General features: G+C 37.1%; 1 protein-coding gene and 1 long non-coding RNA gene across 10 annotated transcripts in view; one reads left to right on the forward strand and one right to left on the reverse strand.

The window, feature by feature from the left end:
• The window catches only part of RPTOR (regulatory associated protein of MTOR complex 1), a 552,432-nt gene that overhangs the window by 207,433 nt on the left and 326,978 nt on the right, over nucleotides 1-18,021 (reverse strand). For all 8 annotated transcript variants that reach the window (XM_074224960.1, XM_074224956.1, XM_074224957.1 and 5 more), the window contains exon 10: nucleotides 362-437. In XM_074224960.1, the coding sequence (XP_074081061.1) occupies nucleotides 362-437 (76 nt within the window). The remainder of the gene's footprint in view (nucleotides 1-361; nucleotides 438-18,021) is intronic.
• The window catches only part of LOC141514278 (uncharacterized), a 43,262-nt gene that overhangs the window by 3,995 nt on the left and 21,246 nt on the right, over nucleotides 1-18,021 (forward strand). For both annotated transcript variants that reach the window (XR_012475981.1, XR_012475980.1), the window contains exon 3: nucleotides 11,350-11,553. This is a non-coding gene — a long non-coding RNA (uncharacterized LOC141514278). The remainder of the gene's footprint in view (nucleotides 1-11,349; nucleotides 11,554-18,021) is intronic.

Raw genomic sequence — 18,021 nt, forward strand, 5'->3', positions numbered from 1 at the left:
CAGTCAAAAAAAAAAGAAAATGAGTTCAGCAAGCTAAATAACTAATGTTGCCTTCCCTCCCTCTCTCCCACAAAGACTCATGCCCAGGTCTGTCAGTTTGGCCATCTTTGTCTTAAATAAAACATCTTGATATTTTAAGTTAAACTGGAGAGTTAAGACACTGGAGATGTCTAAAAAGAAATCTAGAATTGCATTTGAACCCTAGGGGAAAAAAATTGAACAACACTGCATATACAATTTCTTCACATGACAGTGAAATCTTTCACAAAGAGCAGTCAGAGAAAGACATGTTCCTAGCCAAACTTGGAATGGAATGGGACATGAGGAGGGTTTTTAAGTACTTAAATATATATGGACTTACCCTAAATGCAGTTCCTTCCTCTATAATGGTTGGCAATTGGGAGAGGCAAATATCAACTGCTAGGTCCCAAGCTTGCCTGGGAAAAGAACAGAGAGGGAAGCACACATATAGTTATTTATTTCCGTTAGATAATAGGAAAAATCTGCAACAAAATTAAAAAGGCTTTGATGTAATCTTGAACAAATGTTCTCTTCCCTTGAGTATTTTATGATTTGAGAGGAGGCAATGGTATGGTAGAAAAATAAATATGATATGATATTTAAGAACACAATGACAAAGAGCCTTTTTGACCAGTGAAATGCCCAAATGCTTAATGTTCACCAGTGCTAGTGGTATTACTGTATTTACTGCTGGTTGGTTTTTGTAGCAAAAAGACCTCCTGACTAATTTCTAATGGAACTAAGCCACTGGAGCCAGTCTAGTTAGACTTTTGGTCAAACAGGATGGTGTTTTTACAAACTGAGCTTGGTTTGTTTAAAATGAAGTTGTGTGATAATCTGCAGTAGATTTGGAAATAGTCTGAATTATTAAAGAGGAAACCATGTAATGGTTACTACAGGCACCTGGACTCATCTCCAATTACTTCCAAACCTGAAGGGAAGGCAGAATCATTCCTAGTCCTAGAAGGAAAGCAGAGCAAACAATTCCTCCATAAGGATTTCATTGTTCCAAGAGGTCTGAAGTTAGAGCAATCATGCTCCAGGTGGCATAAGGGCTATAGGACAATTTAATTATGTGCTAGGAGGAGTACCAGGTAGTGTCAGGTAGGGATAGGCAGTACCTGTCAACCAGTCAGACAACTTTAACTAAATTGTTTGCTTCTTGAATTGAAAATGAAGCATTGCTTTTTCTGATTTTAACAATTCTAGATTCTTTTAAGTGAACACAACCAGTTTCTTGATTTATTTCTCATTATGGCTTTATTCATGGCCAGCCCAAAGACTTTTTCCATCAATTCAAATCCTAAAACACAAACACATGTATATACCTCCCAAATGTTGAATACATTTAGACAAGACTTAGTTTTCACTGTATCAAGGACACTGATCTCCTAAATAAAGCGTAAAGTACCAGCCAGTCAGCTATGACTATCACATCTCTTAATTCAGCTTTGAGACCAGCAGTGAACCAGATTCTCTGAGTTTTTAATTATTCCCTGGCTTTTATTTCTCTGGAAAGTACTGGTAAATAAGGTGACATTTCATTTTTGAAGTAGAAATAGAAGACGGACAAGAAGGAAGGAGAAGGAGGAGGAGGACCAAGAAGGAAGAAGGAAGGAGAAGGAAGAAGGAAGGAGAAGGAAGAAGTAGTGATAGTAATAATAGTAGTAGTAGTAATTTATAAGTTACTTGGAAAAGAGTTAATTTACAAAGTGTCTAATTTATGGGAGAAAATAAGTAATGAAATAGAAGAATTTGGATGACATTTTCGGATGTCACATTATAGATGGCAACCAAGTTGAGAACAAATACTTAGTGACTACTTAACATCTGTTTCCACAGTTCGGTGGTAGGCTGACTATATATCTTTGAGAAAGTTCACTCAAACCTTCAACTAATAGGCCAAAATGAACTTTTGGGGGTGGTCAAATGGCATCTTTCCATGTACCTGCTCTCTTGGCATTTCAACTTACTATGGATGTGACCTTTGGCAGGTTAACTTTTCTAAGGTTCCTTTTTGTTCATCTATAAAATAGGGATTGGGAGGGGGTGGGGTTTGATGTTTGAATATATTACTCCTAAAGCAACTTCCAGATCTAAATACTCAGTTCACCCTCCTAATCTGTCTGCCCCATCATAACTTCAGTAATAAAAAGGCTGATAGTGAAGAAGTTAATTTCTGGTCAGTAAAATGCTTTACTAAGCTTGTCCTGAATAATACTGATATTAGATGTAGATGAAAAGAGTTAATTCTCCATTAGACTGTAAGTTCCTTGAGGCAAGGACTCTCTAATACCTTTCTTTTCATAGCTAACATTTCAAACAGTGTATGGCACATAGCAGGTGAAAAATATTTATTTACTATTATTGTTTTGTTAAATTATTCAGTGTGATATACATGAAGTATAATTATAAAGTGATAGAATGGATTCTTAAAATAAACATTACTCAAACATCTAGATGAGTACTACTGTCCTGAACACTTATTCCAAAGAAGTGATTACTGCTAAAAATCTTGAAACAATCTAAAGAGTTGGGAGGCAATTATTTGCATATGAACAATGGAGATATATATATATATATATATATATATATATATATATATATACACACACACATATATGTATATATATATATATATTTGAAACTAATAATGTTTATCAGGAAAGTTGGCAAAACATTTTCTTCAGAACAATACTGTGACTTAAGAGGTACAAGATTAATTATTCTCATTTTCAGATGAAAAAAGGCTATCCTGCCCATGATTATAAACTAGTAAATACCTGATGTGAGATTTGAATTTTAGATTTCCTTACCAATTACAACCTGATATATTCTAAATTAAGTCATTCTTTAAGGTTGGTTATGAAAGACATAGCTTATTTGAACACAAGGTTGAACAAACAGAAAATTAATCAAGCTGGACAATAGTATTTTAGGCCCAAATAATGTGTGATGAGAAACAAGACTGATTTTTTTGCCCTGGCTTGTAAACTGGTTCTCAAGACAATTTTGGAAAAAATAAGTCTTGAAAATATACAAAGTAATGCTCACATCATTGGAATAAGTGTCTAATCTCCAAAGATGACAGCTCTGAAGGGTAGTAAGCAATCATTTGAATGCCTAAATTCTGATAAGTTAACTTTAAATATATATCCCTAAAGCAGTCATTTCTTTAGAGTCCAAACTAGTATATAAATATTTGATACCCTCTTTCCTTCCTATTCTTGTTTGTGATTTTTCTAGCACACTAATTTTTTACTAATGGAGGCAGCTATGTAGTTCAGTGGATAGGGCACTAGTCCTGGAGTCAGGAAGACCTGAGTTCAAGTCCAGCTTCAAATATAAGACCCTGGACAAGTTACTTAATTTCTGTTTGCCTTAATAAACTGGAGAAAGAAATGGCTAACCATTTTACCAAAACCTTGATTAGATTAAAATTGAAGCCAAAGAAAAGCAATACACTAATGTTGTTGTTATTGTTGTTCAGGTATGCTTGACTCTTGGTGACTCCATGGGTCAGAGTGACATAGTGGGCTAGTACTGTCCATGGGATTTTCTTGGCAAAGATAATAGGGCATTTTGTTATTTCCTTCTCCAGTGGACTGAGGCAAGCAGAGGTTAAGTTACTTAGCCAGGGTCACACAGCTAGTAAGCATCTGAGGCTGGATTTGATCTTGGGTCTTTCTGACTCCAGGTCTAGCCCTCTATTCACCCAGCCAATTAGTTGCCTCATTAATACACAAATCCTGAATAATAGTGATACCAGATACAGAAAGCTGTTTTTTAGCATGCTATTTTCTTCAGCATTTTTTTGGATTTCCTTGACTAGGCTGCTGACTTCATTTTCATGTTTTTCCTGCATCTCTCTCCTTTCTTTTCCCAGTTTTTCTTCCAACTCCCTCATTTGATTTTCAAAGTCTTTTTTGATCTCTATCATAGCCTGAGCCCAATTTCTGTTTTTCTTGGAGTCTTTAGATGCAGGAGCTTGTGCTTCCTCATCTTCAGACTGAGTATTCTGATCCTTCTTGGGCTCATATGCAAAATATTTCTCAATGGTCTTCCTCTAGTTTCCTCTGCTTGCTCATTTTCCCAGCCTGGGGCTGGTTTTGGGGTGCTTCCTGAGCTTTTGGGACACTCCCACAAGGGTCTCGGTGTGTGAGGCTCTGTCCTCCCTCCTGGTCTGTGAATGACCATAAGCAACCCCCTCTGCCATGGGGCTGAGGTAGGGGGGGCCCTGCTGTTCTATTGGGGGGGGGGGGGCTAGAATGCGATCAGGATCTGAATGTGGTCAGAGCCCCAGAGTCCTGTTCCAGGGGCAGAGGACAGAGCTCTGCAGTCCCTCTTCACTCCCCTCCCTCAGCTCAATGGGCTCATGCCCTGGGGGGCTCCTGCTTACGGCCTGCTTCTGTTTCGGATCTGGGCTGCAGAAAGACCTAGCTGCTGGCTGTGTGCCCTGAGGGCTGGGCTCCATGTGCTCGTTCTGGCAGATGTCCCCTGTTGTTCCCCCACTTTGTACCCGGTGCTCCCCGGGGTGCAGCTCAGGAGACTCCCCCGCTGTTGTGAATCGTGGCTCCCAGAGCCCTGGGGCTGCCTCCAGGAGGCTGGAGTTCTTTAGCTCTGGCGGGCCACCCCTCTGGCAGGCCACCCCTCCGACCCCAGGAAGCAGAGCCTTTCTGCTCTTTTCCAGGTTACCTTGAGTAGGAGAACTGCCTCACTGGGTCCCTTTGTGGGTTCTGTCTCTCGAAAGTTTAGTTAGTGTCCTTAGTTTCAAGTTTTATCACAGAGCACCTAAGACTCGATCCCTTTTTGTCGCCATCTTCGGCCATTGATTCTTAAATGTTTTATCCTTGATCTGTATTGCAGATAAATTGTTTTCCTATGAGATATCAAACATTTTCTTCTATTTTTCTTCAGTTTTTGACTTTGTTTTAAAATTTCTTTTAAGTTTCACATCACTGGCCTCTATTTGGTCAATTCTAATTTTCAGGAAATTTGTTGCTTGGATAAGTTTGTACCTCTTTGCCAAATTCCATTTTCAATTATTCTTTCTATAGCTCTCATTCCTGCACCCCAAATTTTTGTTGAGTTAGTGCTCAATCTTTTTTGTCTTTGAGGCTTTGCTTATAGATGCTTTGGAATCGTGCTCTTTTCTGAGTTTGTGTTATAAGCATCACTTTATGGTGAGATTCTCTTTTTTGTTTGCTTATTCTAACAGCCTACTTTTTTTTTATTTCAGATGATTTCTGTGTGCTTCTGTAGGAAAGGTCTGGGATGGTCCTTTTGCTGTAGTTTTGGAGAATTTCAGGGACAGCCTAGATTGAGAACCTGCAAGCTTTCAGAGTTAGAGGCAAACAGAATTTATGAAGTATCCATTATGTGTTACACTGTGCTAAGCAATGGGAATACCAAAAAGGTATAAAATAATGGCTTGCCCTCAAGGAGGTCTAATCTAATGGAGGAGACAAGTTGAAGAAGAGGAAGAGGGGAGAAGTTAGCTGGCCTGTTTTACAGCTAAGGTGGGGAAAGATCAAAGAAGGTATGAGTTTCAGGTATGATTTCAACTTGTAGAATGATGAATTTCTGGAAATGTTTAAGTTTAGGATAGTATCCCGGTGGGAAATGATCAGAATTCCTGAGGTGCTCTCCTTAAATGATAGAGGATTAGGGAGGAGTTCTCAGATGTTCCTGTCTCTCCCATTCCAATTGGACAGAGAGAGTCCCATAGTGGTCTGATATAAGACATGGTCTTATTTCTGTCCTCTTGGTCAAAGTTTTTCAAATTCCAGTCTTTGCTACTAGACTCAGCCATTAGAAGTTACCTAGGAAATCTCCTGCTCAGAGAGACAAAGTTTCAGGTTCTCCTTGATCTGGAATTCTTGCCTTGATTATTCCTCTAATACTTTAGACTGGGCTAGATGCTAAAACTGAGCCCCTGTTCTGCTCCTGAGATCTGAACCCACTGCTGATGCTGCTTGCTTTTGCACTAGATCCTCTCACCTGAGGGCCTTAGAAACTTGTTATTCTAGGGGCAGCTAGGTGGCGCAGTAGATAGAGCACAGCCCTGGAGTCAGAAGGATCTGAATTCAAACCTGGCCTCAGACAATAATTACCTACCTAGCTGTGTGATCTTGGGCAAGTCACTTAACCCCCATTGCCTTTAACAAAAATTAAAAAAAAGAAGCTTATTACTCTGAAATGTAATATATATGAATGTACATTTAAAACTATACAACATATAAGTATATGTATGTAGAGATGTATCAGTATGTATAGTTCTTTCTCCCATTAGTCCACGAGCTGCTTGAGGGAAGAGTTCATTTGAGCCTTTTGGCGGTTCTCTAGTTGAGCATAGTGCCTGGCACAGAGGAGGTATTTCATGTTTACTGACTGATAAACCTTTTCCAATCCCAATCTCCATTCCCAATAAGACCTAGCTCTGCCAAGTCGAAAGAAAGGGGGGAGGAATTTGGCTAAAAATGATCCTAAAGACAGTTGTCCTTGGCCTGAGGGAAGGACTAAGGGAAACAGTCACCATGCATTCCTTTATTTTCTAAGGTGAGGAGGTTATAGTAACATTGCAATACCAATTAAGGAGGAGCCAGAAAAAAGGATAAGATAAAGTAAAATGTTGGACAACCAAATGTATCAAGAGAAAAAGAGAAATAAAACTCAAAGAAGGATATTAGGAGTAAAGCTAAATCAAAAATTAGAGCTCAATGCAAAATACTCAATGAAAAATTAATAAAACATAATTGGCAGACAAAAAAATTAAATGCAAGATGAAGACTCACTCTAAAGAAGGAAAACTACTTCCTAATCCACTTAGCTACCCTCATTCTAAGGATGAATTCATGTTTTTAACTCCTTTTCTTTTCACCCCCACCCAAACAAAGAAAAAAGAAGTTTGGGAAAGATAGGGAATAGAATCAATATTAGTCATCTAGAACTGGAGTTATTGTGCCCTTTCACATTTCACCAGGAGCAAGTAGGTGGCATTGTAGATAGAGCACCAACTCTGGAGTCAGGAATGGGAGTCTGAATCTGACTTGACACCTACTAGCTGTGTGACCTTGGGCAAGTCATTTAACCCTTATTGTCTTGTATCCAGGGCCATCTCCAGGAATCCTGGCTATGGGAAAAAAAAGTAAGGCTGGTGACTTTGCATAACATCTCCTCACTCTAATCCAACTCATGGGCATGTCAAGGCATCACTTCTCTGAAGACATAATCTTCTTTAAGAAAGAAGGACAGGGGGTGGCTAGGTGGCGTAGTGGATAAAGTACCGGCCCTGGAGTCAGGAGTACCTGGGTTCAAATCCAGCCTCAGACACTTAATAGTTACCTAGCTGTGTGGCCTTGGGCAAGCCGCTTAAGGCCATTTGCCTTGCAAAAAACTAAAAACAAAACAAAACAAACAAAAAAAAAGAATGAAGGACAAACATCAAGTAAAGGCTCTTAATTTTTTAATGTCTCCTTTATCATCAGCCCTCATTAGAGGGAGTTCATTTTGCTTGAGACTATTCTCTTCCCAACTCTAAATTCTATTTCTTTTTTTTTTTTAAGGTTTTTGCAAGGCAAATGGGGTTAAGTGGCTTGCCCAAGGCCACACAGCTAGGCAACTATTAAGTGTCTGAGACTGGATTTGAACCCAGGTACTCCTGACTCCAGGGCCGGTGCTCTATCCACTACGCCACCTAGCCACCCCATAAGGGAAGATTTTTAAAGCTTCAAGATGAACAAAGGCTGAAAAAGAAAACCATCCCATTTCCCAATAATTGAAAATATGAAATAAATTCCACTTCTTGCACCATTAATCCCACTGGCATTCACTTTCCCTGGACAATGGGCTGTCAATATAATTAAGAGGTAATCGGGACATAATCAAAACTGCTTCAAAATACAGACAATAAATAGTTCTCTTATGTTCAATAAATGCACAGGCTTCAGGCAAAATGGTTATTCAGCACTGGTGAGGGAGATATTTATTCTAGGAGGAGGCAGAGGCAAAGTCAATTATTGTAATTAAACTCTATATAGATTCTTTGAATTTGACCAAAGGGGAGAAAAGTTAATTTCAAGGACTGGAAGAAGAGAAAAGTGTATATAAATTAGAGAAGGGACTAAAGGATCAGGAGGGAAGCATCTGATAAACTATAAAGGTGAACTTTTACAGGCAGCTTCTATATAGAGGGTATATCTAAGTATAATATTTTGCTATAATTTACTACTTGAGAGATCTTACATTATGCTCCCCCCCCCCCCCCCCCAATAATGCAACATTGATACAGAAAAGTCCTTTTGACCTTCAGGTCATTATCCTGAAAAGTCATTATGGTACAGGGAGTGGCTAGGTGGCTCAGTGGATAGAGCACCGGCCCTGGAGTCAGGAGTACCTGGGTTCAAATCCGACCTCAGACACTTAATAGTTACCTAGTTGTGTGGCCTTGGGCAAGCCACTTAACCCCATTGCCTTGCAAAAACTAAAAAAACAAAACAAAAAAAAACTAAAAAAAAGTCATAATGCTACAATGCTATCTATTTCAACATAGTCATTTTGAGACAAAGGGTGCTAATGCCTGATCAATTTTTTTCTTACATTTTTAGAAGGTCATGAGTAAGATCATTTAAAATGTTATCAGAAGAAATAAACTGTACTGGAAGAAAACAAATTCTTACTAGATTAAATATAATCATGTTTCCCTTATTCCTTTCCTTGGCCTCCCCTACATAATATACTGGACTTGTGATTTCATTTGTACAATCTTAGTGAGGAACTTCCTCTACTTATTCAGTCTGGCAGTAGTTAAAAAATCCAGTCCAGAATCATATAATTATTATATTCCAGAGGTAGGACCTGAATCATGAGCCTCCTGACATAGAGGGCAGATCTGGTTCACTATGTAGTATCATTTTTTTTTATCTTCTATAAATGGAAATTAATCATAAACCAAGTTCATTGCCAGAGGATTCAAATCTTTTTTTTAATAGGGTAATGACATCATCAAATGTTACAAAAGTAGCCCCTGCCATTTCAAGCCAGCATATCAAGGGGCTACTTTTGTAAGATATGATGCTGTCATTTTTGGGTGGAATTTAAAACAATTTTGGCCATTCCTTCAGGCCAACTGGTTTAGAATATACACATGTATTAGTTCAGGTCAAAATATTTGTGAAATTACAACATAAGAAAACAATGGGGGCAGTAAGTGGTGCAGTGCTGGGCCAAGTCAGCAAGATCTGTGTGAAAATCCAACCTCAGACACTTACTGTCTGTATGAACCTGAGCAAGTCAATTTTCAATATTTGTCTCAGTTTCCTCCTCTGCAAAATGAATTGCAGAAGGAAACGGCAAACCACTCCAAACCACTCCCCCAAAAAAGGGATCCTGAAGATTTGGACACATGAAATGACTAAACAATGATAACAGCAAGATAGCATGGGGGGGGGTGCAACACTATGATCCACTTAAATGGGGATGATAAACACACACACACACACACCATGATGAATAAGCATTAGTTGAGCTGAATATTAATTGAGAAATATTGACAAAAGATTGAATTTTTCCTCCTTTTTTGAAATGGCTTGAGAGTACAGGCAGAGGAAAAAGAAATTATTTACCAATTCTGTTAAAGCATTATAAATGATTAAATACAAAAACAATACATATAAAGAACAGCAATACATACTAAGTTTCTATTTAGTCATTTGTAATTTTCACAGATTTTTTTTCCCTTGAGTCAGCTTTTTATACTTATGGTTCAAAGTTATTCATTTTCTTTTCATATTATTCTCATAGCTTTCATTTCTTTCCACATACATTTCTCTACCTTTCTCATTTAGTTGTTGGTTTTTTTAAAAGGCACTGGGGTTAAGTGGCTTACCCAAGGCCACACAACTAGGCAATTATTAAGTGTCTGAGGCTGGATTTGAACTCAGATACGCCTGACTCCAGGGCCAGTGCTCTACTGTGCCATCTAGCTGCCCCCCCTCCATTTAGTTTTAAAAATAATTTTTTAGTTCTTTATTGTTAAGCTAAGAACTGAAAATTAATATGATGCTCATCAATTGTGGAATAGTTGAATAAATTGTGGTATATGAATGTAATGGAAAACTATTTTAAGAAATAATGAAAAGGAAACTCGGAAGGCTTATATGAACTGATACAGAGTGAACTAAGCAAAAGCTGGAGAAAATTTATACAAAAATAACAATATTGTAAAAACCAACAGCTTTGAAAGACCTAGGAACTCTGATCAATACAATGACCAATCACAATTCTAACATAGTGAAACATGCTCTCTACCTCCTGACAGAGAGAGATGATGGTCTCTAAGATTTAGAATATTTTTTCTTGTGTTCTTAATATAGGGAGGGAAAAAATGAAGATCTGAAAATAAAATAAAATAAAAATAGACAAAAAAGGAATGCAGTAAGCAAATCTATTGTCTTAAAGTAATTACCTACATTTAACTTTCAAAACAAAACCAAAAAATAATGTGATGGAAATGAAAGAAACCTAAAGGAATTAGTTCTAGTTAGGACCTTGTAACAAGTAATTTCAACTGCCATGGGCTAAATTTTCTTCATCTGTAAAATGGCATGACACAATGGAAAAAGAACTGTTAGAATCGGGACCTGAGTTCAAATCCTTTAAAAATCTCTCCTTGTGTTACTTTAAATTGTTTAAATAATCTTGGGCTCAAATTCCTTACTTATATTAAAGAAAAAGGCAGGAGGGGATTCTAGCTTTAAATCTATTATCCTATGTATGATTAAGTTATGGTTATGATTCTATCATTGAACCTGATTATCTTTACAACCCAGTCTAGTTTTGGCTATGTAATAACATGGCAGAAATAATTTACTGCAAGGTCCTTTAGCTTTGTCTCTAAAAGAATAATATCTGTATGAACAATTGAAAGAGAGTTTCATCAAGTAAGAAAACTGACAATGTTTCAGAATAAATTCCAAAATTAATTTATGATCTTCATATGGAATTCTGAGCTCAGAAAAAAATAGGAAAAGGATATACTGCAAAAGTTTAGGGGACATTAAACTGGGCTGTTTAAGAAACCAGTGCTGTGTGTTTTGGCATCTGAGGCAACAGCAGAAGTTAAGAGGGAGGTTAGAAGGTGTCTGGATTAGCACTTCCCACACACTGCTATGATACAACCACACTGTACTCCTCAGGAAGGGAGAGCAGCATGGTTACTTGTTTTCAAAATAAGACTTGGGAGGGAGGAAAGAGGTGGGATAGGACAGGAGGAGTGACTAGCTGTAACCAGAGGATCTGAAATTCTATACATACTTCTTCCCTCAACAGCTTGGAACAAAGTGACTTTCTAAGCTGCTTGCTAATGAGATGACTCACAGGACTGAAAAACATTTCAACCAGGCAAGAGCTTTGGTTTTCAGGAAACAGGCACTAGGATGGCAAATGTTCAAGGAAGAAATCTAGAAGGAAAACAATCCAAGCATATGCAAAACCTCCATCTGCATTGATCAATCAATTTAAGGCACTCTCAAAGTGAGTATAGGCTATTCCCTCTAAGAAATGCAAGGACTTTAGGACCTACAGAAATTGAAAGTGAAAGAGAATGACTCCCCCATGATTTTTCATCAAAAATTAACCAGAAAATAGACTTGTATTTCATCATTCATTTTTTTCTCTTTTTCTCTGTTGAGCAAAGTCTGAACACATTTTACTTTATGTTTCTAACCTCAATTTTTGTTAGATCTTGTTCATTTTTTCTCTTACTACTTTCACTCCATGGATTTTGCTAATGTACTTTAGCTCCATTACTTTTCTCACTCGTAGCCAAGGGTTCCCTTTTCTGAATAGTAGAGCTTCTCTTCAAATTCCCATTGTGAAGAAGGGCCCAGATCAGTCATTATTCACTATCCTGACTACACTACAGGTCTCTGAGCAGGTTTTTCTCCAATTTCCTCCTATTCCATCCCTTTTATTTATTTTTTTAAATTAAAGATTTTATTTATTTTGAGTCTTACAATTTTCCCCCCTAATCTTATTTCCCTCCCCCACCCGCTAGAAGGCAGTTTGCCAGTCTTTACATTGTTTCCATGGTATACATTGATCCAAATTGAGTGTGATGAGAGAGAAATCATAACCTTAAGGAAGAAACATAAAGTATAAGAGATAGCAAGATCAGACAATAAGATATCCATTTTTTTTTCTAAATTTAAGGTAATAGTGCTTGGTCTTTGTTCAAACTCCACAGTTGTTTCTCTGGATACAGATGGTATTCTCCATTGCAGAGAGCCTTCAATTGTCACTGATTGTTGCACTGATGGAATGAGCAAGTCCATCAAGGTTGATCATTGCCCCCATGTTGCTGTTAGGATGCACAGTGTTTTTCTGGCTCTGCTCATCTCACTCAGCATCAGTTCATGCAAATCCCTCCAGGCTTCCCTGAATTCCCATCCCTCCTGGTTTCTAATAGAACAATAGCATTCCATGACATACACATAACACAGTTTGCTAAGCCAGTCCCCAATTGAAGGACATTTACTTGATTTCCAATTCTTTGCCACCACAAACAGGGCTGCTACGAATATTTTTGTACAAGTGATTTTTTACCCTTTTTCATCATCTCTTCAGGGTATAGACCCAGCAGTGGTATTGCTGGGTAAAAGGGTATGCACATTTTTGTTGCCCTTTGGGCGTAGTTCCAAATTTCTCTCCAGAAAGGTTGGATGAGTTCACAGTTCCACCAACAATGTAATAGTGTCCCAGATTTCCAACAACCCTTCAAACAATGATCATTATCCTTTCTGGTCATATTGGCCAATCTGAGAGATGTGAGGTGGTACCTCAGAGAAGCTTTAATTTGCATTTCTCTAATAAGTAATGATTTAGAGCAATATTCATATGACTATGGATTGCTTTGATCTCCTCATCTGTAAATAGCCTTTGCATATCCTTTGAACATTTGTCAATTGGGGAATGGCTTTTTTTTTAAAATATGACTCAGTTCTCTGTATATTTTAGAAATAAGTCCTTTGTCAGAAGCATTAGTTTCCCAGTGTACTACATTTCTTTTGATCTTTCTTGGTTACAGTGGTTTTGTCTGTGCAAAAGCTTTTTAATTTAATGTAATTGAATGTAATTGAAATCATCTAGTTTGTTTTAAGTGATGTTCTCCATCTCTTCCTTAGTCCTTTCCAAAGATCTGACAGGTAAAACTAGTCCTTGATCTTCTTTTGCTTATCTTATTGTTTTTTATGTCTAAATCCTGTATCTATTTGGATCTTATCCTGGTAAAGGGCATGAGGTGTTGGTCTAATCTAAGTTTCTTCCATACTACATTCCAATTTTCCCAGAAGTTTTTATCAAAGAGTTTTTATCCCAATAGCTGGACTCTTTGGGTTTATCAAACAGCAGATTACCATAATCATTTCCTGCTATTGCACCTAGTCTATTCCACTTATCCACCACTCTATTTCTTAGCCAGTACCAGACAGTGTTGTTCATTCCTTTTATATGTTGTTTTTTCCATTAGAATGTAGGCTCCTTGAGGACAGAAACTGTATTTCTTTTGGCTAGTATTTTTTATCTCTGGTGCTTATTAGTTTGGTGTCTTGTATTGTTTCAGTACTAATGCCCCATTTAGGGCCATTGGGTAAAGTGCTGCCCCTGAAGACAGGAGGACCTGAGTTCAAATTCAGACTCAGTCACTAACTAACTGTCTGATTTGGGCAACTCATTTAATCCTGATTACCTCTCATCTAGTACTATCTTCAGTTATCCTGATTCATTTCTGGTCAATGGACCCAGATGGCTCTGGAGGAGAAAGTGAGGCACCTCCTCACTCAAATCCAATTCATATGCTTGTCATGGCATCACCTCCCTTGATGTCATGCTTCTCTTCAAGTACAAAGGATAAACATCATCATCAACTGTTTCATAAATGCTTATTGACAACTAAAAGTTTAATACTATCACTATTAAATTTCATAGCCCAAGAAATGAAATTAATTGAACTTTAACAAACGAATTCTAAATGATTTGCTTTGATTTTTCTTTTGAGTTTCTTGGGGAGCTGCAAAATCTGGACTGTTTAGGTTTAAGCACTGTTTAAATATATGGAATATAAAAAAAATAGTAAAAATTAGTTAACCTCTCAGAGCACTGCAATGACTAACCAGGACTTCAAAGGACCAAAAATAAACTTCCTGAAAATGGAGGCAATGAGTACTTAGCACCTCTGGTATGTTGTTCCTTTTTAGGATTGTTCATTTACCTTTGGCATACATCTGTTTTACCCACCACATGCATGTGCAACAGTCACACTCCCATAAACTGTCTCAGCACACAGGTCGAGAGTCTAACAAATCCATCAGTAACTCAGGGAATATCAGCCCCAAACATGTAAAGACTTTCTCTAGCAGAATGGCTGGATGAAAACAATTTATTCCAATGGCCATATAGACAGCTGGAGCAGGAGCTATGGAGTGCCTAGAGCTTGGTCAGACACAAGGTTATGCACTGCCACCTAGGGCATCACTAACCATCTTGACTTTGGTCTTGCCACTGAACTTTGATGCCTCAGGAAGAGAGAGTGAAGCTGATGAGTTTGTGTACCTTTGCCTCAGATTAAATTCAATTCAAGCTCAAGTTAATATACCACCCATACTCTTGTTGGCCCTCTTCGAAATAACAAGGGGAATTCAATCCTAGAGATAAAAAGATATTTCCAGACACAACCAATAAATGAATTTATTTTGCTTGACTAGGCTTACTTGTCAAAAGGAAAGGTTTATTTTTTATTTTTCAAAAAATAATTGTATTTTTCAGGGGGGGATAATGAAGAATATGCAGCAGAGAAGTGGTGAAATGCATGTTAAAAAAAGAGGATTCTTGAAACATGTAACAAACAGATGAGCACAAAAGGAAATTCAGGGGGAGACAAATAAGATGGTCAGCTTTAAAACTAGCTTGTTGAATTATGTGCTTTTACAAAAGTAAGCTGTTTGAAAGAGATTCATATTTATATGTACAATTTGCTTTTTCATAAGTGATGTTTTCAATTTCAAATTACCAAAACCCGAAAATTATTAAAAGAATTAAACCAAAAAAAAAGGAACAGAAGAAATTTTGATATGAAATAAATGGAAAACATTCCTTAAATGAACTATTCTTAAATGTTTTGGTTTACCCATCTGATATAGAGTAGCTAGGCAATATGTAATGATTCATTTAACTAATTATCTTACCTATAGCAGTTCTTCTGTTACCTATAGCCCTTTGATTTTATTTTTATAAAGCTTTTCTATACTCAATTTTTTGATTATAAAAAAACTGAGCATTTTTCTAGATGAAAGAGGGGAAAGAAATGAAATCAGTTCTATATCTATATGTCAGTGAATTGATTTCTCCAAAATTTTTTTTTTTAATTTAAGGCAATGGGGTTAAGTGACTTGCTCAAGGTTACACAGCTAGGCAATTATTAAGTGTCTGAGGCTGGATTTGAACTCAGGTACTCCTGACTTCAGGGCCAGTGCAGTGGTGTACCACCTAGCTGCCCTGATTTCTCCAAATTTTGGAGAATATTTCCCCAAATATTGATGAAGAATATATGCAAAATTAATCATCACATTTGAAGATTTCCCTTAGATCTATGACTCAATAATTTAAATTAATATTCAATATCACTTAATTTGGAAGAAACTGCAAATGTGTTTTTCTTTCTTAAATTAGCACATTTTAATGTTCTTGAAAGTCCTAATCTTTCAACCCTTTCATGGCCTAAATCCCTTCAATCTTCAGAGCTCCAATTATAGGTTCCAGTTGATAATCTTTCAATACCAAAGATGCTCTGAATTCCCTACACATTATACTAAGATTTAACAATATTATCAAGACTGACATGAAAATATGAATGGTGCATGCTTTAAAATAAGAAATTCAGAGAGAAAGGGCACCATACAACAATAACTGAGATAAAAATTTTATGATTATGAAATTCAGAGGACAGCCAAATTGTTTGCTATAGTAGAATTAGTTTCCTATTAGAAGCTTCTCTGCTTGAAGTCCTATTCTAGCACATCCTTGTGCTGGGAAGGTGACCTTAGGTCACCTAGGAGGTCACCTTGCCAAATCATAGCAAGGTACATTTCTTGCCAGTCCTTCCAAACTTTGAATTAGTATAAGGTCAGATGACCAACTATTTCTGTTTTTGACAGCTAAGTCTAAATAACTTAAGAAAAATTTTATTGGGAGAAACTTGTGATAAATATTTTTCAGACATAGCAATTCATAGTTTTTGTCTATTAAGCTACAGAATGTTCATGATCTATGTTGATAGAAAGGATGACCACAATGATGAAATCATTGCTCCTAGAAGTATAGAAGCAAGAATCAAAAAATCTAGAAATCAATATCTCAGTTTACAGGACTTGGAGTTGTAACAGCTGGGGCCCTTCAGGCAAAGCATCAACAAGTGAAGAGTGGTACTTTGAATACAGGAGAGGAAAATGAGAGCAGTCTTTGCTGATCCAAGTTCACTAGTTCATGTATGTATGACTTTTGTTCTCAATGATGCTCCCTGATCAGGTTGTTTGCAGAGTTTTGGTAACTGAGTGGAGTTTGGGTGCATGAAGAGACTGTCTGAAAAGGCATAGGAGAATAAAGCTCATCATTCAGTTTGATAGCAGATCAAAAGAACCACAAAAAAATTCAGTGATAAAGATCTTTCTTCTTCATCACTTGCAGTGAGTGTAGTGTAAAGCCAACCACTATTTTCATAAATTGCTGTTGTTTAGTCATTTTAGCTGCGTCTGATTTCGTGACCCATTTGGGGTTTTCTTTGCTAAGATAGTGGAGTGGTTTGCCATTTCCATCTCCAGCTCATTTTGCAGATGAAGAAATTGAGGCAAAACAAGGTTAAGTGGCTTGTCCAGGATCACAAAACTAAGCAAGTATCTGAAGTAGGATTTGAACTCTGGTCTTCCTGACTCCAGGTCTGATGCTCTCTCCATTGTACCACCTAGCTGCCTTTTGTTTTCATAAATAATAATCATTAAATGGTTAGTAGGTAGAGATATTTATGATAGAAAATTAATTTTAACCACACTATTGAAGCTTACACTGGTAAGATAACCTTCTTGGGGCATAAGCAGTTGTTGGACAAGACTGAATGCAAATGTCCCAAGCACTGTCTCTAATGTTCTTCCCACATTGCCAGTAGCACTCTGAAAAATACTTCTGTAGAATATATGACCTACATTCCCCAATTGATAAATGATCAAAGGATATGAACAGGCAGTTTTCAAATGAAGAAATTAAAGCTATATATAATCTTATGAAAAAATGCTCCAAATCATTACTGATTAGAAAAATGCAAATTAAATCAGTTAGAGGTACAACATCTCACTCCTATCAGATTGGTTAAGAAGATAAAAAAGGGAAAATGATCAGGGTGGGAGGATTGGGACATTAATGCACTGTCTGTGAAGTTGTGAATTGATTCAACCATTTTGCTGAGCAATATGGTACTATGCCCAAAGAGCAATAAAATTGATCATACCCTTCGACCCAGTAATACCAATTCTAGGACTATATCCAGAAGAAATCATAAAAAATGGAAAAAGTCCCACATTCAAAATATTCATAGCAGTTCTTTTTGTAGTGGTGGCAAAGAATTGGAAATTGAAGGTATGCTATTAATTAGGGAATGGCTGAACAAGTTATGGTATATGAATGTTATGTAGTACTACTGTTCTATAAGAAACCATGATTGGTTTGACTTTTGAGAAGCATGGAATGAATTATTGGATGCTAAATAAGTAAAGGGAGCAGAAGCAAGATAACAATGTACATACACATTAATAATATTGTGAATTGTTCAACCTTGATGGATACACTACCTTCCAGTAGTTCAGAGTGCTAGGACAACCCTGTTATGGACAATGCTATCCACATTCAGAGGAAGAAAAACAAAAACAAAACAAAAGAAAAACGTACAGAATCTGAATA

This window comes from Macrotis lagotis, chromosome 2, assembly GCF_037893015.1.
Source record: "Macrotis lagotis isolate mMagLag1 chromosome 2, bilby.v1.9.chrom.fasta, whole genome shotgun sequence".
NCBI lineage: Eukaryota > Metazoa > Chordata > Mammalia > Peramelemorphia > Peramelidae > Macrotis > Macrotis lagotis.